Source organism: Rhinatrema bivittatum, chromosome 9 (assembly GCF_901001135.1).
Source record: "Rhinatrema bivittatum chromosome 9, aRhiBiv1.1, whole genome shotgun sequence".
In the NCBI taxonomy this organism is placed as follows: domain Eukaryota; kingdom Metazoa; phylum Chordata; class Amphibia; order Gymnophiona; family Rhinatrematidae; genus Rhinatrema; species Rhinatrema bivittatum.
The window spans coordinates 180,026,637-180,051,232 of NC_042623.1; the positions used below are offsets into that span (position 1 = coordinate 180,026,637).

The following is a 24,596-nucleotide window of genomic DNA, read 5'->3' on the forward strand; positions in this document are numbered from 1 at the left end:
TGGGGACAGGCTGGCAGACTCAGAGTGCCACATGGTAGAGCTGCAGGCCCAACAAAAAACTGCTGGATAGACTGGAAGACCAGGAAAATAGAGGCCGGCGCAACAATCTTAAAATCATTGGCCTCCCAGAATCAGTAAGAGCTGGCATCCTTTGTGGAGACGGAGCTCCCTGGTCATGTAGGCCTGCTGCTGCCTGATGACAAGTTGCGCTGTGAGAGGGTTCATCGGGCGGGCCCACCACTTGTGGCAGATAGTAAACCTAGACCAGTCCATGGCGCGAATTCTCAACTGGTCAGGCAAAACCCAGCTATTTCATGCCTTCCGACAGCAACCCTCGGTGGAATACCAAGGCCATAAGATACTGCTCTTTAATGACTTCTCAGCGGCTACAGTGGCGCAGAGGAAGATGGTGTCCCCGGCCTGCTCTGATTTGCACAAGCGGGGAATCTGCTTTGCCCTCCTTTATCCGGCAAAGTTACGGGTGCACCTTGATAACAGTGTTTTTCTTTACCTCAAAAAAGGAAGCCTCATCATTCTTAGCAACGCTGGAAAATCCTGGCGCGGTCTGAATTACCCTTATTTGTTTATCCATTGATGGCTAGTGACTGGCATCTAAAATTCGCATGGATGGCAGTAGGTGGTCAGCTCCCAGCAGGGGATGGGGGACCATCGATCTAAACTCTCTATGATCCTGACAGTGCCAGAGTTGTATCGGTTGTTACCAACACTTATCTGTTCTGCTCTCTCCCGTGCCAGGCCTGAATGTTTTCACTGGGTATCAGAGATATAGAACATGGCCAGGCAGGTTTAAGTACCTTGACATTATCCTAGGTTATAAGTTCTTTTCATATTTAGAAGGGGGGCCGGAGTGCTAAGAAAGTGGTTACTATCCCCTCTCAAACAATGGTAATGGTTTCTCGGGTGTAGTACCTCCTTTACAAGGCCCTCTTTCTCCCTCAGCAGTGTCTCGCCCTCCTGTCGTGCGGTCTCCATGCTCTTCTCTAGTTGAACAATGGTGGATTCCTGAAGTTCCTTCTGCGTAGCCAATTTCTCTTCAACAAGGCCGGCTCTCTTCTTGCACTCAGTGTGCTGTGTGTACAAGGACTTCCTGTGCAGGAGAACAATGGGCACAAATGAGCCAAGGCAGAGACAAAGGTAGGAAAGCATAGGCAGGAGTTTGCTGCGCAGGTCCCTCTGGTAGATTCTCAGGAATCTCAAGAATTCCTGGCTCAAGAGCAAAAAACTAGAAGAGCTGCTTCACGGCATTCCCTTAAAACATCTGCAGTGGAAGAAGACGGCTGCTGACACTCACAGCTCCCTCTCAAGTTGCAGCCGCTCCCTCTGTGCATTCTGCAGCTCTGATGTGATGTTGGCCCGGGCTGCATCCAGAAGAAGGTCCTGCTCTTGGAGCTTCTGTGCCATGTCTTCCCGTTCTGCCTATGGGGGAGCAACAACACAAAAAAGAATGGAATTACATGCAACCCTCCTTAAAGACCACTTCCTATGGAGACCATGGCTCCCACATGTCCTGCAGCAACAGCAGCACATCTGCATAGGGTGGGGAGGGGTCCCACATGCCTCGCAGTGACATCAGCACACCTGCAGACTGGGGGAAGGTGAGAGCTCCCACATGCCCTATGGTGACATCAGCACCCCCACAGATAGGGGCTCCCATATGCCCTATGGTGACATCAGCACCCCCACAGATAAGGGCTCCCACATGCCCCGCAGTGACACCGGCACACCTGCAGACTGGGGGAAAAGAAAATTACTCCTTACCTGCTAATTTTCATTCCTGTAGTACCAAGGATCAGTCCAGACGGTGGGTTATGTCCCCCGTCCAGCAGATGGGAGTCAGACAAGGCTTCGCAGGGTGCTGGCATAAGTACATGTGCACCCTTTGCAGGAGCTCAGTATCGAGTATATCAAAGCCAAAAACAAGCTATCAAGGCTGGATCAAGTGTAACAATCATAAAAAACAATAGCCCAAATGAGGCAAATGGCGCCAGAATTGAGAACTTGCAGAACGAACTAGAGAACAGACTCGCAAGTCAACAGGAACTAGAGAGAAATCGGGCACAAACGCCCAACAGGTATAAGAAAACGAGGTGTAGTGGAGATATCGAGCAGGTATGGTAACGAGAGGCGAGCATCTGGACTGATCCTTGGTACTACAGGAACGAAAATTAGCAGGTAAGGAGTAATTTTCTTTTCCCTGTACATACCAGGATCAGTCCAGACGGTGGGATGTATCAAAGTTTCCCTACACTGGGTGGGCCCTTGAAAGCCCTGCTCGAATGACCTTGGCGCCGAAACACCCCGTGGACGATGAGGGTAAATGCAATCGGTAATGGCATGCAGAGGTATGGAGCGACTTCCAGGTCGCCGTTCTACATATCTCTTGTGAGGAGACGGACTGTACCTCGGCCCAGGAAGCAGCCTGAGAGCGAAGGGAATTTATTTATTTATTTATTTAGCAGTTTTTTATACCAACCTTCATAGTAGATAACCATATCGGATCGGTTTACATTTTAACAAAGGGTAAAACTGAGGTAACAATTCTGGTAAATAATAGATAACAGGAAAAGGAATAAGTCAAAGTTACAATCAACAAGGTATGGAAAACTTGGAGGCTTAAAGACAAGCTGGAAGGAAGATAGAGGCAGGTAGAATAAATATAACATGATACGAATAATTTAACGGGTTAGAGCATATGCTTTAACCAGGAAATGCCAGAATGTGCCTTAATCCCCCGTGGAGGCTCCCGACCTGCACCTATGTACGCTGAGACTATAGCTTCCTTGAGCAACCTGGCAATCGTGGTATTCGAGGCCGGGGAACCCTTCCTCGGTCCCGACCACAACACAAACAAATGGTCGGAGACTTGAAAATCATTTGTGACCTCCAAATAGTGAATGAGGATCCGCTTGACGTCCAAAGAACGCAGGTGCCCCGAATCCCCCTCTGGGAAAGAGGGGAGCTCGACCGTCTGATTGAGGTGAAAAGATGAGACGACTTTGGGAAGAAAGGAGGATACTATGCGTAGCGAAACCCCGGAATCCGTGAACCGGAGATAGGGTTCCCTACAGGAGAGCGCTTGGAGCTCCTAGATGCGGCGAGTGGAACTTATGGCCACCAGGAAAACAGTCTTGAGTGTGATGTCCTTAATGGAGGTGTTTTGAAGAGGCTCGAAAGGAGGACCCGCCAGGGACCGAAGAACCAGGTTAAGGCTCCAAGAAGGAAACGGATCCTGAACGGGAGGCCATAAGTGTTTCACTCCCTTGAGAAAACGGGCGATGTCCGGTTGTCCCAATAGAGATGACTGGTCTGCATACTGGAGAAGCGAGCCCAGGGCAGCGACCTGAACCCGCAGGGAGTTGTAGGCGAGTCCCTTGTCCACTCCGTCCTGGAGGAACGCCAGGATCTGAGGAACGGAAGCCCTTGAAGTATGAGTATCATGCGCTGCGCACCAAGCCTCAAAAATCTTCCAGACCCGCACGTAGGTAACAGAAGTCGAGGAGACAGAGAGGTATATAGATGAGACCTTCAGGGACATAGTAGTCCAGTCCCAACTTCAGACTGGCAGCCCTGGTGCTGCCTTGGAGGAAGAAGGTCTCATAATGGGAGAGCACCAACCAGGTGTAGCAGGAAAGGATCCTGTAGCAAGGACCTGCTCTCTAGGTGATGCATTGTCCTTTCGCACTGAGGATATCTCCCCAAGGCCTAATGCCCAGGAGGGAAGGGTTAGGTCGGCCGTCATAGTTGGTGATTCGATTATTAGGAATGTAGATAGCTGGGTGGCGGGTGGGCGTGAGGATCGCCTGGTAACATGCCTACCTGGTGCGAAGGTGGCGGACCTCACGCGTCACCTAGATAGGATTTTAGACAGTGCTGGGGAGGAGCCGGCTGTCGTGGTACACGTGGGCACCAACGACATAGGAAAATGTGGGAGGGAGGTTCTGGAAGCCAAATTTAGGCTCTTAGGTAGAAAGATTAAATCCAGAACCTCCAGGGTAGCATTCTCTGAAATGCTCCCTGTTCCACGCGCAGGTCACCAGAGGCAGGCAGAGCTCCGGAGTCTCAATGCGTGGATGAGACGATGGTGCAAGGAAGAGGGATTCAGTTTTGTTAGGAACTGGGGAACCTTTTGGGGAAGGGGGAGTCTCTTCCGAAGGGATGGGCTCCAACTTAACCAGGGTGGAACCAGACTGCTGGCGCTAACCTTTAAAAAGGAGATAGAGCAGCTCTTAAACTAGAACAAAGGGGAAAGCCGACAGTCGCTCAGCAGCGCATGGTTCGGAGAGATGTATCTTTAAAGGATACTAATGATGCATTAGAATTAGGGCATCCCGACAGTGAGGTTCCAATAATTAGAAAAGTAGTCCAAGTGCCTGTAACTAAAAACTCACCTGAGCTAAAAAATTCTAACTTATCCCTATCAATTAAAAAGCAGAATAAAAATACAAACAAAAAACAAACTTTGAAATGTTTGTATGCTAATGCCAGAAGTCTAAGAAATAAGATGGGAGAATTAGAATGTATAGCAGTAAATGATGACATAGACTTAATTGGCATCTCAGAGACATGGTGGAAAGAGGATAACCAATGGGACAGTGCTATACCGGGGTACAAATTATATCGCAATGACAGAGAGGAGCAGTCGGGAGGAGGTGTGGCGCTTTATGTCCGGGATGGCATAGAGTCCAACAGGATAAACATCCTGCATGAGACTAAATACAAAATTGAATCTTTATGGGTAGAAATCCCTTGTGTATCAGGGAAGACTACAGTGATAGGGGTATACTACCGTCCACCTGGTCAAGATGGTGAGATGGACAGTGAAATGCTAAGAGAAATTAGGGAAGCTAACCAAATTGGTAGTGCAGTAATAATGGGAGACTTCAATTACCACACAACACTGGTGCAAGATCAAAATTTAATCACCACAATTTCTATGGTGGTTATTAACAATTCCAATGATGAAAAGACTCAATATTTATAGTGGCAACTCCATGCGTTCAAAGAAACATAATTCGAACAGGTCCCCCGACACGGTCCCGTGTTTCGCGGGCTGCTTCGGGAGGGACCAGGGGTATATTTTAATCTGATATAAAACAAATATCAATGAGTATAAGCAATGGTGAAGAAATATAGACTGGGTAAATGTATCATCGGGTCACGCTAGAGAGATAACGTTCCTGGATGGAATAAATGATAGCTTTATGGAGCAATTGGTTCAGGAACCGACGAGGGAGCAATTTTTAGATCTAATTCTCAGTGGAGCACAGGACTTGGTGAGAGAGGTAACAGTGGTGGGGCCGCTTGGCAATAGTGATCATAATATGATCAAATTTGATTTAATGACTGGAAAAGGAACAGTGTGCAAATCCAAGGCTCTCGTGCTAAACTTTCAAAAGGGAAACTTTGATAAAATGAGAAAAATTGTTAGAAAAAAACTGAAAGGAGCAGCTACAAAGTAAAAAATGTCCAAGAGGCGTGGTCATTGTTAAAAAATACCATTCTAGAAGCACAGTCCAGATGTATTCCACACATTAAGAAAGGTGGAAAGAAGGCAAAACGATTACCGGCATGGTTAAAAGGGGAGGTGAAAGAAGCTATTTTAGCCAAAAGATCTTCATTCAAAAATTGGAAGAGGGATCCAACAGAAGAAAATAGGATAAAGCATAAACATTGGCAAGTTAAATGTAAGACATTGATAAGACAGGCTAAGAGAGAATTTGAAAAGAAGTTGGCTGTAGAGGCAAAAACTCACAGTAAAAACGTTTTTAAATATATCCGAAGCAGAAAGCCTGTGAGGGAGTCAGTTGGACCGTTAGATGATCGAGGGGTTAAAGGGGCACTTAGAGAAGATAAGGCCATCGCGGAAAGATTAAATGATTTCTTTGCTTCGGTGTTTACTGAAGAGGATGTTGGGGAGGTACCCGTAATGGAGAAGGTTTTCATGGGTAATGATTCAGATGGACTGAATCAAATCACGGTGAACCTAGAAGATGTGGTAGGCCTGATTGACAAACTGAAGAGTAGTAAATCACCTGGACCGGATGGTATACACCCCAGAGTTCTGAAGGAACTAAAAAATGAAATTTCAGACCTATTAGTAAAAATGTGTAACTTATCATTAAAATCATCCATTGTACCTGAAGACTGGAGGATAGCAAATGTAACCCCAATATTTAAAAAGGGCTCCAGGGGCGATCCGGGAAACTACAGACCGGTTAGCCTGACTTCAGTGCCAGGAAAAATAGTGGAAAGTGTTCTAAACATCAAAATCACAGAACATATAGAAAGACATGGTTTAATGGAACAAAGTCAGCATGGCTTTACCCAGGGCAAGTCTTGCCTCACAAATCTGCTTCACTTTTTTGAAGGAGTTAATAAACATGTGGATAAAGGTAAACCGGTAGATATAGTATACTTGGATTTTCAGAAGGCGTTTGACAAAGTTCCTCATGAGAGGCTTCTAGGAAAAGTAAAAAGTCATGGGATAGGTGGCGATGTCCTTTCGTGGATTGCAAACTGGCTAAAAGACAGGAAACAGAGAGTAGGATTAAATGGGCAATTTTCTCAGTGGAAGGGAGTGGACAGTGGAGTGCCTCAGGGATCTGTATTGGGACCCTTACTGTTCAATATATTTATAAATGATCTGGAAAGAAATACGACGAGTGAGATAATCAAATTTGCAGATGACACAAAATTGTTCAGAGTAGTTAAATCACAAGCAGATTGTGATAAATTGCAGGAAGACCTTGTGAGACTGGAAAATTGGGCATCCAAATGGCAGATGAAATTTAATGTGGATAAATGCAAGGTGATGCATATAGGGAAAAATAACCCATGCTATAATTACACAATGTTGGGTTCCATATTAGGTGCTACAACCCAAGAAAGAGATCTAGGTGTCATAGTGGATAACACATTGAAATCGTCGGTTCAGTGTGCTGCGGCAGTCAAAAAAGCAAACAGAATGTTGGGAATTATTAGAAAAGGAATGATGAATAAAACGGAAAATGTCATAATGCCTCTGTATCGCTCCATGGTGAGACCGCACCTTGAATACTGTGTACAATTCTGGTCGCCGCATCTCAAAAAAGATATAATTGCGATGGAGAAGGTACAGAGAAGGGCTACCAAAATGATAAGGGGAATGGAACAACTCCCCTATGAGGAAAGACTAAAGAGGTTAGGACTTTTCAGCTTGGAGAAGAGACGACTGAGGGGGGATATGATAGAGGTGTTTAAAATCATGAGAGGTCTAGAACGGGTAGATGTGAATCGGTTATTTACTCTTTCGGATAGTAGAAAGACTAGGGGACACTCCATGAAGTTAGCATGGGGCACATTTAAAACTAATCGGAGAAAGTTCTTTTTTACTCAACGCACAATTAAACTCTGGAATTTGTTGCCAGAGAATGTGGTTCGTGCAGTTAGTATAGCTGTGTTTAAAAAAGGATTGGATAAGTTCTTGGAGGAGAAGTCCATTACCTGCTATTAAGTTCACTTAGAGAATAGCCACTGCCATTAGCAATGGTTACATGGAATAGACTTAGTTTTTGGGTACTTGCCAGGTTTTTATGGCCTGGATTGGCCACTGTTGGAAACAGGATGCTGGGCTTGATGGACCCTTGGTCTGACCCAGTATGGCATTTTCTTATGTTCTTATGTTCTTATGTCTTCCGGGCCTTAAGGAGCGTCGAAATTACGGCTTGAGGGTATCCTCTGCGGCGGAGACGACACTGTTCAAAAGCCAGGCCACAATACAGAAGCATTCTGCCTGGACGAAAAATACTGGCCCCTGATGAAGCAGTTGCGGAAGATGGCCCAACCGAACCAGGCCGTCCACCGCCAGGTGGAGTAGATCTGCAAACCAAGGACGCCATGGCCACTCGGGAGCCACCAGATTGACAGACCCCCGAGGAAGCTCTATTCTCCGAAGGACCTTGCCCACTAGGGGCCAGGGGGGAAAAACGTAGAGTAGAACGTGGTCCGACCAGGGGAGCACTAGAGCGTCCACTCCTTCCGCACCGCGCTCTCGCCTGCGGCTGAAGAACCGAGTTGCTTTGGTATTGAGGGACGTTGCCCTGAGGTCCAGTTGTGGCGTCCTCCAGTGATTGCAAAGATGCATGGCTTCGTCAGAGAGGGACCAGTCCCCGGGGTCCAGTTGCTGACGACTCAGGTAGTCGGCCTGAATGTTGTCTACACCCACAATGTGCGATGCTGCCAGGCGTGCTACATGCTTCTCCGCCCACATTAGGCGGGTGGCTTCGAGCGACATGTGCCGGCTCTTCGTGCCTCCTTGGCAATTGATATACGCTACGGTCGTCGCGTTGTCCGATAGGATCCACCGCTCGATTCCGCAGCAAGGGTAAGAAGTGCATGAGGGCCAGACACACCGCCCTTGTTTCCAGGCGATTTATCGGCCAAGCCGCTTGTTCCTTCGTCCACAGCCCCTGTGCTGAACTCCGGTGGCATTCTGCCCTCCAGCCGGACAGACTGGCATCGGTGGTGACCACCACCCAATCCGGTGTCTCTAGAGATATGCCTTGGGCCAGATGACGCGGCTCCAGCCACCAGTCCAGGCTGTCCTTGACAGACAGGGGGAGCGGAAGCACCAGCTGGTAATCCTGAGAGACTGGTTTCCAGCAAGACAGAAGGGGCGCTTGCAGGGGATGGAGGTGTGCGAAGGCCCATGGGACAAGATCGATCGTGGAGGCCATGGAACCCAAGACCTGCAGATAGTCCCAAGATGTGGGATCCGGTAACACAGAAAAACGCTGTACTTGTTCCCGGAGTGATTGGGCCTTGTCCAGGCATAGGAAGACCTTGCCCTGAAGCATGTCGAAGTGCGCTCCCAAAAAATCCAAGTGTTGCAAAGGGGTGAGGAAGCTCTTGGCAAAATGCACCACCCAGCCCAGGGACCGGAGAAGGTGAACCACCCTGGAGACCACCGACTGTCCCTGGGAGAAGGACTTCGCTCATATGAACCAGTTGTCCAGGTAGGGGTGAACTAGGATCCCCTCCCGTCTCAGAACAGCCACAACCACCACCATGATCTTCGTGAACGTCCGTGGGGCGGTCGCCAGTCCGAAGGGGAGGACTTGGAACTGATAGTGTCGGTTCAGGATCTTGAAGCGGAGAAACCTGTGATGTGCCTTCAGAATGGGGATGTGGAGATAGGCCTCTGTCAGGTCGAGGGAGGCAAGGAATTCCCCTTGATGTAACGCCGCAATCACGGAACGCAGGGTCTCCATGCGGAAATGGAGGACCCTTAGGGACTTGTTGATCTCCTTGAGATCCAGAATTGGGCGGAAGGAACCTTCCTTCTTGGGCACGACGAAGTAAATGGAATAATGGCCCGAGCCCACCTCTCCAAAGGGGACGGGCGCAATGGCCCCGAGGCTCAGGAGCCTGTCCAAGGTCTGTTGCACTGCCAGTCTCTGGAGGCTCGATCTGCAAGGCAAGAAGTGAAACCTGTCTCTCGGGCAGCGGGCAAACTCCAAAGCGTAGCCGTTCTTTAAGATGTCTAGGACCCACTGGTCCGAAGTGATGCGAGCCCACTCCTCGTAAAAGTGAGAAATTCATCCTCTGATCCGCGGAGTCGAGGAGTGGGCGGGCTCGGCATCATTGAGTGGGCTTGGACGAGGCCCCCTGACACGTCCCCTCCCGAGTGGGCCTGCGACCGCGAAAGGAATGGAGCCAGGTCGTGATCTGGAAGACTGGGTCCGGGGCGCCCCTGTTGCTTGTAGCCGCGGTAGCAACACTGTGCCCGGGAGCGGGATCTGGAAGGAGTAAAAGTCCTGAAATTCCACTGGCGGTCCTCTGGCAGCTTGTGGACCAAGTTCTCCCCCAGAGATTTGATGATCTGGTCGAGGTCTTCACCGAAGAGGAACTTGCCCTTGAAGGGAAGAGACCCAAGACTGGACTTGGAGGAGGTATTTATTTATTTATTTATTTATTTAAAATTTTTTATATACCGACATTCATCCATGGTATCCGCCGACCAGTTGCGAAGCCATAGGAGGCGGCGTGCTGAAACCACGGAGACCATGGATGGCCCCAGGATGTGGAACAAATCATACAAGGCATCCGCCCCATAAGCTATGGCGGACTCTAGACGGTCCGCCTGTCTTGCTTCCTCGGTTGGCAAATCCTGGGAAGTCAGTAGCTGTTGAACCCAGCGGAGACTTGCTATCTGCGCCAGGGAACTGCAGATGGCGGCGCACATCCCCAAAGCCGAGACCTCAAAGACCCGCTTGAGGTAGACTTCCAGTTTCCTATCCTGAGTATCACGCAGAGCTGTGCCACCCGTCACCAGTATGGTCGTCCTTTTGGTCACCGCCAACACCACCGAGTCCACTTTCGGGACCTTAATCAACTCCAGGAAATCCTCCGGGAGTGGATACAGTTTGCTCATGGTGTGTCCAACCCTAAGGGATGTCTCGGGAGTATCCCACTCCCGGTCTAACAAATGTAGAAAGGTGGGGTGAGTGAGAAAAGCCCGGGAGAGAGGGCGCAGACCGGCTAAGAGCGGGTCCCCCTTCCTGGCAGAGGAGGTGACAACTGGGAGAATGCGCTGGCGGTTCCAGTGGAGGGTCGAGGTCCAACTCCTGAAGGATCTGCGGGATAAGGTCCTCAAGCTCCTCCTTCCTAAAGATGCGTAGGACCTGCGGGTCATCGCACTCGTTGTGTCTCCGAGGTCGAATCATCCGGATGAGATGGGGGATCCCCGCCCGGATCCGGGTCAGATCCCGCCCCCCCCCCAGCGAGAGGGGCGCAAAGTGGACCCGGGAAGCCCTGTTTTGAAAAAAGGATTGGATAAGATCTTGGAGGAGAAGTCCATTACCTGCTATTAATTAAGTTGACTTAGAAAATAGCCACTGCTATTACTAGCAACGGTAACATGGAATAGACTTAGTTTTTGGGTACTTGCCAGGTTCTTATGGCCTGGATTGGCCACTGTTGGAAACAGGATGCTGGGCTTGATGGACCCTCGGTCTGACCCAGTATGGAAAACAAAAAAAAAAAGACTTTGCCAAAGTCCAAATCTCCACCAAATGGCTGATTCTCAGTCAAATCTAGCTGGCTAAAATGTAGCCGGATGAACTAGGGTTCTCATACTATGCCTAACAGTGAAAATCAAGTTACGTCCTCTCCTCTTGCCCCCTTCCCCTCCTCTCTCCAACTACAAATAAGGTGGGGGCAGACAGCTGCTTCATCCCTACTCCCTCCCACCCTTCCAATTAAGAAACATCACTGGGCCTGATGCTGCCCCCAACTCAATTAGGAAATGGAGCAAGGCAGAGAGGGTCCCTATGTTCCTTGCTCTCACCCCCACGACCCCAAATACTAAATGGAGCAAGGAAGAGAGATTTGTATCCTTTAATTCCACTCCTGCAACCCAATTAGGAAATCTGTGACGCAGAGAGGTTCCCCCTTTCCCCTGATTCTCTCCCTCTCCCCCCCATGCCTACCCTCCTCATTAATAGAACAATTTTCCAAAGACTTTACTTGTAACCGTGACTTGAGGGAAAATAAAGGGCTGAAAATGTCCCTTCTACACAGTATGGGGGCTTCTACATGTACGGAAAAGGGCAGAGCTGTGATGGGGGCGGATTTAATGTGAAAATTTCTATGCATCACTTATAGTATGGACTTTTGATACTATTGGACTTTGAGCGCTGGCTAGCCCTGAATTTTCAAAAGGAAAGAATATTTGAGAACATTTTGGAGGTTGGGGAGTATTTTAGAAACATGGAAACATGAAAGCAGAAAAAGACCATGTGGCCCATCTAGGCTTTACAATTCTCATCACTCCTTAGAGATCCCATCTATTTGTCCCAAATGCCCTTTAATTCAGATAGTTTTTTCCTCCACCACATCCACTGGGAGACCGTTCCATGTACAGATCTTCCTGTCTGTGAAGAAACATTTCCAAATATGACTCCTGAGTCTCCTCACTTTCACCATTTGTATCCCTGTGCCTGCACCCACCCTCCAGTTTTAAGAAATGCTTTGTAACAAATATAGGACAGCCGAAAGGACCCTTCCACCCACCCTTCTGATTAAGAAATGTAGTGGGGCTAAGAGGCATGCACCCAGACAGGGCTCCCCCATGGACATAGTCTGCTCTTCTCACACTCTGCAGAATTTACAGCACCCATAACAAACCTTAAGATTAGCCTGGTGATCCACGATGAGCTTAGCATTCTCCAAAGTAACCTTTCGCAGCAAGACGCCCATCTCAGCACACTGCCTGTCCAGCTGGTCATTCAGGGCCTAGGAGAGGATGCAAGATTGTCACTGATGAGCTGGAAGGAACAGAAGACTGATCTTAGCAATGTGTAAGGCCTGGAACAAGGTCGGGTATGCGTTACAAAAGGGAAGTATTGACTTTTCTGAAGCCGAACCAAGTCTCTAAAGCTTGCTATTCTCTCTCAAACTACATGCCTCATCTCACCTGCAGTGTTATCTATCTAGAAGACATTACAAAAGCAAGAATAAAAAGTAGAATGCAGAAAGCAGAGTTTCCTACTAGTAACAAGTGTTCTCCAAGGACAGCAGGATGTTGGTCCTTACAGATGGGTGACATCAGCAGATGGAGCCCGGCACGGAAAACGTTTGTGAAAGTTTCTAGAACTTTGACTGGCACACTGAGCATGCCCAGCAAGCCTCTATCTATGAGTCCACGCAGGGTCCCTCTTCAGTCTCGTAATACAGAATTCATGAGTGAAAAATAAAATAATAAAACGATAGGAGAACCCAAGTCCGCAGGGTGGCAGGTGGGTTTCCTGAGGACTAACATTGTGCTGTCTTAGGAGAACACCTGTTACAGGTAAGCAACTCTGCTTCCTCCTAGGATAAGCAGAATGGTAGTCCTCACAAATGGGTGAATACCAAGATACAGGCTGCTCCTGAATACAACAATGACCAAAGCCCCTAACAGGATGCCAACGGGCACAATAAACTGTGGTGCTGTTGGTAACAGAGGGAGACAGCCTGATCCCAAATAATGGGCCCTAGGCAGGGAGAGTTGGGTTTAAAGCTGGAAAAGGTTGTGAAGGTCAGACTGGCGAAGCAACTATCCTGACAACCATCTTTGTCCCCACAATAATGGGCAGCGAACATACGTAGAGATCTCTAGGTCCCAGCCCCGGATGATGACGTCAACAGAGCTATTTAAGTGCAGGCTCCGCTCCCTAGCATTGCCTTTGCAACAGGTCTCCTCACTGGTCGAGTACTCATTGCCTCCTAGAATTTCGTCTCACCCCTGTGTTCCTGTCTCCTTGTTCCTGCCCTGCTTCTTACCTCGGATTGACTACACAGACTTTGACCTTGCTTTACCTAACCACACCATTGACTCTCTCCAAGCCCAGACCTCTGCTTCGTCTGACTACGCATACTACGTTTGACTTTCTCCGTGATCAGACCTCAGCCTTGCTTGCTACTGCCTCTGGATTGACGCCGGCCCTGACTCAAGCCTGTTTCCCGACGACTCTTCAGCTTACTTCCTGGACTTGGCCTGGTTTTGGCCTCTGATGGAAACAGGATGCTGGGCTTGATGGACCCTTGGTCTGACCCAGCAAGGCAATTTCTTTTGTTCTTATATTCTTATGTTCTTGGTCTATTCAGGCTTCGGCCTGCTCTTGCTCGGGCGCCCCATGTCTGTCTGTTCCTTTGATGCCCGAGTCTCTGGGACACTACCTTGTCCAGTGTAAGACTGTACTATCTCTCATCTGCTGGCTCTGGGCTAAACCAGACTTCTACATCAACTACCTACAGAGGCCCACAAGTCCAGCCGGCCCCAGCACCCAAAGGCTCAACCTGCTGGGAACAAGGCTGGTATTGGTGAAGCTCCAGATGGCCTCTGTCCATCAGCCCACTCTGCCTGCCGACAGTGGGGACCCTTAGGTCTCCTACCTACGGGTTGCGTCAACCCCACCTCGGCCCAAGAGTCCACCTCCAACGCAAGAGAACGGTAGATTTGATGACTTTAGCAAGGGTTGACAGGGAGGCAATTGGACGAAGGGTTGTAGGCTCAAATGGGTCTGTTGTCTTTTTCTTGGGTACGGATCAGACAGAAGTTTGAGAATATCTGGAAATTTCCCTGTGTTAAGTGATAGATTGACTAGTTGCGCTATGGATGGTGCAAGAAACTTTCAGCAGTAGACCTGGGCAGGGGTTATAAGGAGAACTGGATAGCCTCGACAGCAATGTTAGCGCTCATTAACACTGATGGTGCACGAAGCCTGGACCCTCAGATATACGTCCCCACGGAATCTCAGAGTGAGCTACCATCAAAGGTCGCCAACCCCCTGTTCGTCTGCCTCAAACCGTGGGGTATGGCCCCACCAGGGTCTAACAAGTCCCTGGAAGGAGTTGTAGATCTATCTTCTCTTTTTCTTCTTTTTTATTTTTAAACATATTCCAGACTGCAGGTTTGCACCTCTACCATCTGCTGGAGACAGAAAATACTGAGAAACTGCAGGTGGCACACTAGGTTATGTATAGTGTCAGTGAAACTTTCTCTGTCTCCATCTGCTAGTGTTGCAGAAGTGGACTCTTGGACCAAGGTGAGGTTGGTGCTACCCAGAGAGGGGCCCTGCAGGTCCTCACCATTGGCAGGCGGAGCTCACTGGAGCTGGCTGGAACAGAAGCCCAACAGGAACTTTATTGGCACCTGTTAGAATGTAAGATATCCTACATTTACTTACCTTAGTCTATGTGCCTATTTGTAAACCGTTGTGATGGTATATAACTTAGCGACGGTATAGAAAAGTTTTTAAATAAATAAATAAACAAACTTCACCAATACCTTCACCTGTCCTTTCAGAAGGGACTCCCCTGTCCCCAAAAGGTTGCCTAGTTCCTTACAAAACTGAATCCCTCTTCCCTGTGCCATACATTGAAACTCCGGAGCTCTGCCTGCCTCTGGGGGCCTGTGCATGGAACAAGGAGCATTTCAGAGAATGCTACCCTGGAGGTTCTGGATTTCAACATTCTACCTTTCAACATTTCAACCTCCTTAAGCCAATCTCCACCCAACAGCCGACAGCAACGCCCCCTAGCACCTCATCACAAAACAAAGAATGCAGCTTATCATCGTTCGAGACCCCATCATCATTGGAAATCGAATTCATTCTCAATAAGCTTAAATCTTCCTCTCATACACTGGATACCATACCCTCTAATCTTCTGTTATCGACTCCTAACACCATTTCCAAAGCATTAGCAGACATCATCAACTGCTCTTTAACTCAAGGAAAGGTCCCAGATCAACTCAAAATAGCCATCCTGAAACCCTTACTAAAAAAACCTAACCTTTCAACGGCTGACCCTGCAAACTTCCGCCCTATCGCTAACCTTCCCCTGATCTCAAGAGTGATGGAAAGATTCGTCAACAAGCAACTGTCTGAGTACCTGGAGGAGAACAACATACTCTCCCCTTTCCAGTTCGGCTTCAGGAAATCGCAAAACACAGAAGTTCTTCTAGCATCGTTATCTGACACCATCCTCCTCAATCTTGAAAGAAAACAACCATACCTTCTCGCTCTTCTCGACCTATCCGCCGCATTCGACACAGTCAATCATGCCATCCTTCTTGAGCGGCTATCCGATATAGGAATTCAAGGAGAAGCTCATAGCTGGTTTCAATCGTTCCTGGAGAATAGATTCTATAAAGTCAAGATCAATAACGAAGAATCATCTCCTATTAAATCAATCCGAGGAGTACCACAAGGATCATCTCTCTCCCCTACTCTTTTTAACATTTACCTGCTTCCACTCTGCCACCTACTCTCCAGCCTCAAGCTAAAGCATTATATTTTCGCTGATGACATTCAGATACTTCTTCCCATCACAGAATCACTGCAAAAAACTTGGGCACATTGGAACAATTGCTTACAATCTATCAATACTCTGCTATCCAGCCTGAACCTCATACTCAATTCAAATAAAACAGAAATCCTCATCATCTCGCCAGACGAAAACCACACTCTCATCAACTCCCAAAGCGCAACACAATTCGCAAAATCATCCATTAACCACTCCCCTTACGTCAGAGACTTAGGGGTGCGTCTCGACAATCAATTCAACCTTAAATCCTTCGTCAACAACACAACTAAAGTATGTTATTTCAAACTTCAAGTGCTCAAAAATCTGAAACCACTCCTCCACTTCAGTGACTTCCGTCTAGTAGTTCAGTCTATAATTCTGTCTAAGTTAGACTACTGCAACTCTCTTTTGCTAGGTCTTCCTATTTTATCTACAAAACCCCTACAGATGGTGCAGAACGCTGCGGCGAGGTTACTCACCAACACAAATAAAAGAGCCCACATCACACCAATTCTTCACAGCCTTCACTGGCTACCTATAAAAGCCAGAATCACATTCAAGACATTATCGATGATCCACAAGGATATTATGGGCATCGCCCACCTACATCTAAACTCGCAACTCCGCCCTCACACATCTCAAAGACCTATCAGATACAACTACAAAGGTTCCTTATATGCTCCCCCGATCAAAACTTCACTAACAAAACGAGCACTCTCCACAGCTGGGCCCACCCTCTGGAACTCATTACCGCCGGATCTACGCCAAGAAACATGTCATATAACTTTTAAGAAAAACCTAAAAACGTGGCTCTTCCGGCAAGCCTTTCCGGAATCGCAGGAACACTCCGACACGGGTCAAAGAGCAAAATAGTACACTATAAGTTCCAGGACCGCCCATATCCCCTCAAGGACCGATTATGCCTTATCTGGACAGCCCACTTGTTTTGAAAGACTCCCTGATTGATGCATTAGTTCTTTAGCTCATGCATTACTCATGTTTAGGCCCATCATCATTGTTCACTGTTACCTGTATTTCCTAATTTAGCACACCATCTATTTTTAGCTATTTTCTACATGTATTCACATTATTTGACGAGTTATTGTTGTCTATTTAATATTTTAATATTTATATTCTTATGTTCAGAAACTCTGTTTATTGTAACACCTTAACTGCGACAGTTTTGTTCTATGGAAACCGACCTGATTTGATATTTGTATCGAGAATGTCGGTATATAAAAATCCTAAATAAATAAATAAATAAATAAAAGTCTAAATTTGGTCCCTCTCACTCTGTCCTGTGTCGTTGGTGCCCACATGTACCACTACAACAAGCTCCTCCCCAGCACTGTCTAAAATCCTATCTAGGTGATGCATGAGGTCTGCCAGGCAAGCAAGTTACCAGGCGATCCTCATGTCCACCAGCTACCCAGCTATCTACATTCCTAATAATTGAATTACCATTTATGACAGCCAACCTAACCCTTCCCTCCTGGGCACTAACCCTGGGAGACTAATCTTCATTGCGAGAGAATAATGCATCACTTGGCAAGCCAGTCCTTGCTACAGGATCACTTCCTGCTACACCAGAGTGCATCCTGACTGTTTTACCTAGCTACTATGTCCCCATACCTCTCTACCTGCCTCAGCTCCTTCAGGTCTGCCACTGAGGTACTCCTGGGGGAATTCTGCGCTACTGCGGAATGCAGAATTTGCACAGAATTCCCCCCCTGCGCAGAATAGGAAAATTAGTTTCTTACCTGATAATTTTCGTTCCTGTAGTACCAAGGATCAGTCCAGGATACCTGGGTTGTGACTCCGCACCAGTAGATGGAGACAGACTAAAACTTGTGGGCGGAGCATATATGCCCCTGTGCCAGTCACAGCCCCTCAGTCATACGTAATGTCAAAGTAGAACACAACCAGAGAACTAAACTAGCTAGAAACCGCTAATAGAACGGGGAAAACACCCCTCCAGGAAACAGACTCTCCAACCGAGAGAGTTAAACAAGCGGAACAAAATAATTCAGAACAAAGAGCGGACTCTCCATTACTTCAGCGTAGCACTGCGGGCGGGATCCTGGACTGATCCTTGGTACTACAGGAACGAAAATTATCAGGTAAGAAACTAATTTTCCTTTCCCTGTATGTACCAGGATCAGTCCAGGACACCTGGGATGTACCAGAGCTAAATTACCGAGGGTGGGAAGCAGAGAGTCCCGCTCGGAGTATCCTCTCTCCAAATCCCCCGGGATCGGTAGCCCGGACATCCAACCGGTACTGCCTGATAAAGGTATGCAACGACTTCCAGGTAGCCGCCCTGCAAATCTCTTGAGGCGATACCGGAGAAGCCTCCGCTCAAGATGCCGCCTGCGCACGAGTCGAGTGAGCCCTCAGGCCCATGGGAAGCGGTTTTCCCCGCACCCAGTACGCCGAACCAATGGCCTCCTTAAGCCACCGGGCGATCGTTGTGCGAGACGCTGCGGCCCCTTTCTTAGGACCAGAGAACAGGACAAACAGATGATCTGTGACCCGAAAGGAGTACTGACCTCCAGATATCGGAGGAGGGACCTCCGCACGTCAAGCTTCCGCAATTCTCTCGCTTCCGGAACAGAGAACTCCCCGCCCGCCAAAGCGGGCAGTTCCACCGATTGATTCATATGAAAAGACGACACCACTTTCGGTAGGAAGGAAGGAACTGTGCGCAAAGAAACTCCGGAATCGGAAATACGCAACAGGGATTCACTACAGGACCGGGTCTGCAACTTGGAAACACGCCGTGCTGAGGCGATCGCTACCAAGAACGCCGTCTTAAGAGTGAGATCCTTAAGAGTCGCGCGTTTCAAAAGCTCAATAGGCGCCGTGCATAGGGATGAGAGAACCCAGTTGAGGTTCCAAGCCGGACAAGGAAGACACAAGGGAGGACGAAGGCGTTTGGCACCCCGGAGGAAGCGAGCAATGTCCGGGTGGAGCGCTAGGGATGTACCACGGACTGTACCCCGCAAACAACCGAGCGCTGCCACTTGAACCCGAAGGGAACTGCACGCCAGGCCTTTGGCCAGACCAGCCTGGAGGAACGCCAGAATGTCGGAGACGGAAGCCGAAGTGGAGACCACCCCACGCTGCACGCACCAGTCCTCACAGACCACCCAGACACGGACATATGCCAGACGGGGCCCTGAAGGAGCAGGCCCGCCATTCCGTGAAACCGAAGGGGCGCCGTTACCGCCAGCTGGGCGAGGTCTGCGAATCACGGCCGGCACGGCCACTCCGGTGCCACCAAGACTACCTTGGCCGGGTGCAATTCTATGCGCCGTAGAATCATGCCGATCATCGGCCACGGGGGAAACACGTAGAGCAGCACATCCGTCGGCCAGGGAAGCACCAACGCATCGACGCTTTCTGCCCCCCGTTCTCGACATTGACTGTAAAATCGCGGGCCTTCGCGTTGTGCCACGTGGCCATCAGATCCATGTGGGGCACCCCCCACGTTTTGCAAATGAGCAGAAAAGCTTCGTCCCCCAACTCCCACTCTCCGGGATCCAGACGATGAAGGCTGAGAAAATCCGCCTGCACGTTGTCGACTCCCGCAATGTGAGACGCTGCTATGTTGCTGAGATGTAGCTCCGACCAGGCCATCAAGCGCTGAGCCTCCTCCGCCACCTGGGGGCTCCTTGTCCCGCCCTGGCGGTTGATGTATGCCACTGTGGTCGCATTGTCCGACAACACTCGAACTGCCTTCCCCCGCCGCAACGGCAGGAAGGCTTGCAGGGCCAGACGGACCGCTCTGGTCTCTAGGCGATTGATAGACCACTGGGCTTGCGACACGGACCATAGGCCTTGGACCGAGCTCCCCAGGCAGACCGCTCCCCAACTGAAGAGGCTGGCATCTGTGGTCACCACTGTCCAGTTGGGCACCTGAAGAGAGACCCCAGATGACAGATGCTTGGGATCCAGCCACCAGGACACCTGGGATGTACCAGCAGGCTGGACCTCGCGTGTCCCTTGAGTGGAAGCGGTAGATGGAATTCCTCCGAGACCGGCTTCCAGCGGGATAGTAAGGATGACTGTAATGGACGCAGATGAGCGAATGCCCAGGGAACCAGTGCCAGCGTTGAAGCCATAGACCCTAGGACCGTAAGGTAGTCGCAGACCCGCGGTTGGCGGAGAGACAATAAGCGACGTACTTGAGCTTGCAGTTTGCACCTCCGTTCGTGTGACAGGAACACCTTGCCCTGCTTCGTGTCGAAAGAGCTCCCAGATATTCCAAGGTCCGCGTGGGTGTCAGATGACTCTTGCTGTAGTTGACCACCCATCCTAGGGACTGCAGAAGGTGGAGGGCCCTGGCTACCGCCATCCGACACTGATCCTCGGACTTTGCCCGAATCAACCAATCGTCCAGGTAAGGATGGACCAGGAGACCTTCTCGGCGCAGCTGCGCCGCCACCACGACCATCACCTTCGAGAATGTACGTGGGGCCGTCGCGAGCCCGAACAAGAGCGCTCGGAACTGGTAATGCCGCCCTAGGACGCAGAACCTGAGGAAGCGTTGGAACGATGGATGAATGCCTATGTGAAGATATGCCTCCGTGAGATCCAGGGAGGCTAGGAACTCGCCGGGCCTTACCGCAGCGATGACTGAACGAATCGCCTCCATTTTGAAGTGAGGAATCCGAAGGCATCGGTTCACCCCTTGAGATCCAGAATGGGTCTGGACGTGCCGTCTTTCCTTGGGACGATGAAGTAGATGGAGTAACGGCCCTTGCCGTGTTGGCTGACCGGGACTGGGGAAATAGCTCCCAAGCCTTCTAAGCGTGGGATGGTGTCGAGCACCGCCGCCTTCTTCTCGGGAGCTTTGCAAGGCGAGACAAGGAACTTGTCCGCTGGGGTGTGAGCAAAATCTAACGCGTAGCCGAGTCCTATGACCGTGAGGACCCACTGGTCCGACGTTACACCGGCCCATCTCTCGTAAAACGACATCAACCGTGCCCCGCCGTTGGGAACGGCGTGCCGAGGCTGCGGCGAGAGATGGGCCGACCCCCTTTCATTGCGAAGACTTGGGCGCCGTGATTGCCAGAGCACCTCCTTGTCTACCGAAGCGCCTACCTCGAAAGGACTGTTGCTGCCACTGCGGAGTACGGGAGGAGGAAAACCTATACGAGCGCCCGGACGACCTTTGAGGACGCGACCTCCTGGGACCCCGAAAACGAGATCTGGCCGAAAACGAGGACCTCGCCCAGGATCTATCCTCGGGAAGCTAGAAGGCCCTGTTTTCCCCCAGGGAAATCATTAACTCGTCCAATTCCTCGCCAAACAGCAAATTCCCTTGAATGGTAGTGCCCCGAAATGAGCCTTGGAAGAACCATCCGCCGCCCAGTTGCGCAACCACAAAAGTCGGCGTGCCGAGACAGCCGCTACCATGGACCTAGCCGACGTGAGCAGCAAATCGTGCAGCGCATCCGCGCCATATGCTATTGCAGCTTCCAAACGATCTGCCTGTGCTACCTCGTCTGCGGATAAATCCGCATTGGCTTGAAGAACCTGGGCCCAGCGCAGACTGGCCCGCATAGCGAAATTCGTGCAGATGGCGGCCTGCACTCCCAGCGCGGAAACCTCGAAGTCTTCTTGAGCTGCACTTCCAGCTTCCTGTCCTGAAGGTCCTTGAGAGCTGCCGCGTCCGTGACCGGAATGGTAGATCTCTTTGTTACCGCGGAGACCGCTGAGTCCACCTTGGGGAATATGAGAAGGTCCAGCGCATCCTCCGGAAGCGGGTAAAGCTTGTCCATGGCCTTACTGACCTTCAAACCTAACTCCGGGGTGTCCCATTCCCGGGACAGAATATTCGTCGAGGAGAAATGAAACGGGAAAGCCACTGCCGGACCCGAGAGACCTAACAGGACCGGATCCATGTTTGCTTCCTGACGGACTACCACCGGAGGAGCTTCTATTCCCAGCTCCTGGAGAATGGCCGGAATTAAGGGTGGCAGTTCCTCCCTGCGGAAGAGCCGGACCACCTTGGGATCATCACCTTCCACTGCTTGGGATCCCTTTCCGGCGCCTGGCTGAGCGGATTCGTCAGTCCCATCTCCGTCGGCCCCTTTCAGGGGCTTCTCAGGGGAATCAGAGTCCACCCCAGGGGGGGAAGCGGAATCGGCTTCCTGTGGGACGCCACGAGGAAGCCGCGTACTTCGGGAAGGGCCCTGGGACCCCTCCGCAGCGCCCTTAGGATTGCATGACGTCTTCCCTGGGGGGGGCCTTGCAGGGTCCCCCCCCGGTCGCGCTTACTGCACTTACACTTTAGGACTTTGCGCAACAACAGCGCCAAATCCTCCGAAAAGGACCCTGAGGCTGAAGAATCATTCTCTGAAACCCCCGGGGACCAAGGGTCCCCCGAGGGGACCCCCCCTGTATCAACCCGCTGAGGAGAAAACGCGGGAGGCAGGCCCGAGGCTCCTGCCGTTTCCCGCGCCATTTCACGGTCCGAGGCCAAAATGGCCGCCACTCCCGCGCTCAGCGGGAAAAAAGTCTTGGGGCCGCTCTGCCGAGCCCCCCCCCCCTGCGCGGCGGCGATCGTGCGCTGCGGGATCGAGCCCCCTGAGGCGCCCCGGATGACCCCTCTCCGCCCGGGAAGCAGGCCGCACACAGACCACCGCGGGAAAACCGCGCGCGCGCCGAGCCGCAGGCCCTACAGGCCGAGCCACGAGGCATGCCGACGAGCCGCGGCGAAGAGCGCAACGGGAGAAAAATTAAATTTAGCGAAACCAGCCCCCCCGGCCTCCCCCCTGCCAGCGGCGCCCCCCCCCCCCCCGGAGACCCCACGGAGCGGCGACGCAAAGCAGCAGAGAGCTGAAGCCAGAGAGAACCAAAAACAAAAGTAAAACTTTTTTTTTTTTTTTTACAAACAACGCTTGTCGCTGTCCACGGTCCTGGAGCCCTAGTCCAGCAGGGGTGAGTGAACCGGGCTCCCCGGTGTCACCCCTGACGCTGCTACTGGGAAAGCCGGGTCCTCGACCCTAGCAGCGGCCTCAACTAGGGGGGGTAGTCCCCTCAGGACCTCACAACCCCCCTGGGAGACAGGGCGGACGGGACCTCAGGGACAATTTAACAAAAATCAACAATCCCAATTAAAAACACTAAACTGGCCTAAAACCAAGAAAAAGAAAAGAACCGACCCTGACGGAGTACCAGAACCAGGGCAGGAAGGAGCTGTGACCGGACCTGCACCATCTACTGGAGACAGAGTAAGACTGAGGGGCTGTGACTGGCACAGGGGCATATATGCTCCGCCCACAAGTTTTAGTCTGTCTCCATCTACTGGTGCGGAGTCACAACCCAGGTGTCCTGGACTGATCCTGGTACGTACAGGGAATGCCAAATTCTGTGCAGAAAATAGCAGAGGAAACCCCGGCATGCCGTGAACAGAGCACGTCCCACGGCACACGCTCCATTCGCAGCGAAGATGAAGGCCCGGCACGCCGATCGCAGCACACTGGGGCCTTCTCTTTTCGCCGCGAACAGCGCACCAGGCCTTCATCTTGGGCTGTGATCGGAGCGTGTCTCGCAGCATGCCGGTGAGAGAGAATGTGTGTCAGAGGGGGAAGGGAGGGTGAGAGAGAGCAGGAGGGTGTGAGAGAGAGCATGGAAGATGAGAAGGTGGGTGGGGGCAATGCTTGAGTGTGGATTTCAGAGAGAGGGAGCCTATATGAGGGGAGGGGGATGCCGGTGAGAGAGAATGTGTGTGTGAGAGAGGAGGGGGGGTGTGGGTGAGGGTGAGAGACAACTTGGTTGGTAAGAGGGGGAATGGGGGGGATGCTTGAGTGTGGGTTTCAGAGAGGGAGCCTATATGAGGAGATTGTGAAGGAGTGTGTATGTGTGAGAGAGATTGGGAACGCGTGTGTATGAAAAAGGGATCCTGTGTATGTGAGGGTGCTAGCCTGTGTGAAGGGATTGTGTATGTGTGAGACAGTGAGAGAGACATAGGTAGCCTGTGTGAGGATGTATGCGTGAGAGAGAAAGGGAGCTTGTGTGGATGGGCATGCAAGAGAGAGGGCCCTGTATGAGCGGATGTGTGTGTGCACGAGAGAGTGAGGGAGCCTGTATGAGGAAGGGACACTCTTACAGTGAATTTCTAGGGAAATTCTGCAACTAAGTAATAAATTTTTCTGTAATAATTTAAAATGTAATTACTTAAAGACTGTCATGTAAATTGTGTTACTTTGACCAATATAAAGTTTGCAGAATTGTGCAGAATTTTCAGTTTTTGTGCGCAGACTTTTAAATTTTGTGGCGCAGAATTCCCCAGGAGTACACTCAAGCCTTCAGAGATGAGACTCGTTCTCTGAGAGCCAGGAGCTTTTTGCACTGGGTGCACTATACAACCTCTCACGAAATGGTAAAAAAAAAAAAATCATACATGTAGTTGAGGTCCCAGTCGCGGCAGCCGCGACTAGGCCCTTACCTCCTTGGTCCCGGCCCATCTCCGAGGGTCTGCGGCCTGTTTCGCGGCATCCCCGCGGGGGGGGGGGGGACGCCGCCGCCGAGAAGCCCTGCCTGGACACCTTCTCCCTAGGCGCGCGCAAGCCACGCTTTTGAAGGCCGTTTCCCGCCACTGGAAGCTCCGCCCTATCCATGACTTCAGACGCCGCGGCCTATGTCAGGCCGCTGTTGAGCCCAGGACTTTGCCTTGCAATGGGGTTCCTTGTGGTACTCAGTTGCTCCGTGCCCCAGAGTGTGCTATTGCGTTAACG

The 24,596-nt window shown here is 50.6% G+C and overlaps 1 protein-coding gene across 1 annotated transcript in view; it reads right to left on the minus strand.

Moving 5' to 3' along the window:
• Positions 1-24,596, minus strand: part of VWA5B2 (von Willebrand factor A domain containing 5B2) — a 453,973-nt gene that overhangs the window by 314,014 nt on the left and 115,363 nt on the right. The window contains exons 21-23 of the mRNA XM_029617330.1: positions 12,187-12,294; positions 1,313-1,437; positions 931-1,108 (exon numbers count right to left, since the gene is read on the minus strand). Coding sequence (XP_029473190.1) covers positions 931-1,108; positions 1,313-1,437; positions 12,187-12,294 — 411 coding nt within the window. The remainder of the gene's footprint in view (positions 1-930; positions 1,109-1,312; positions 1,438-12,186; positions 12,295-24,596) is intronic.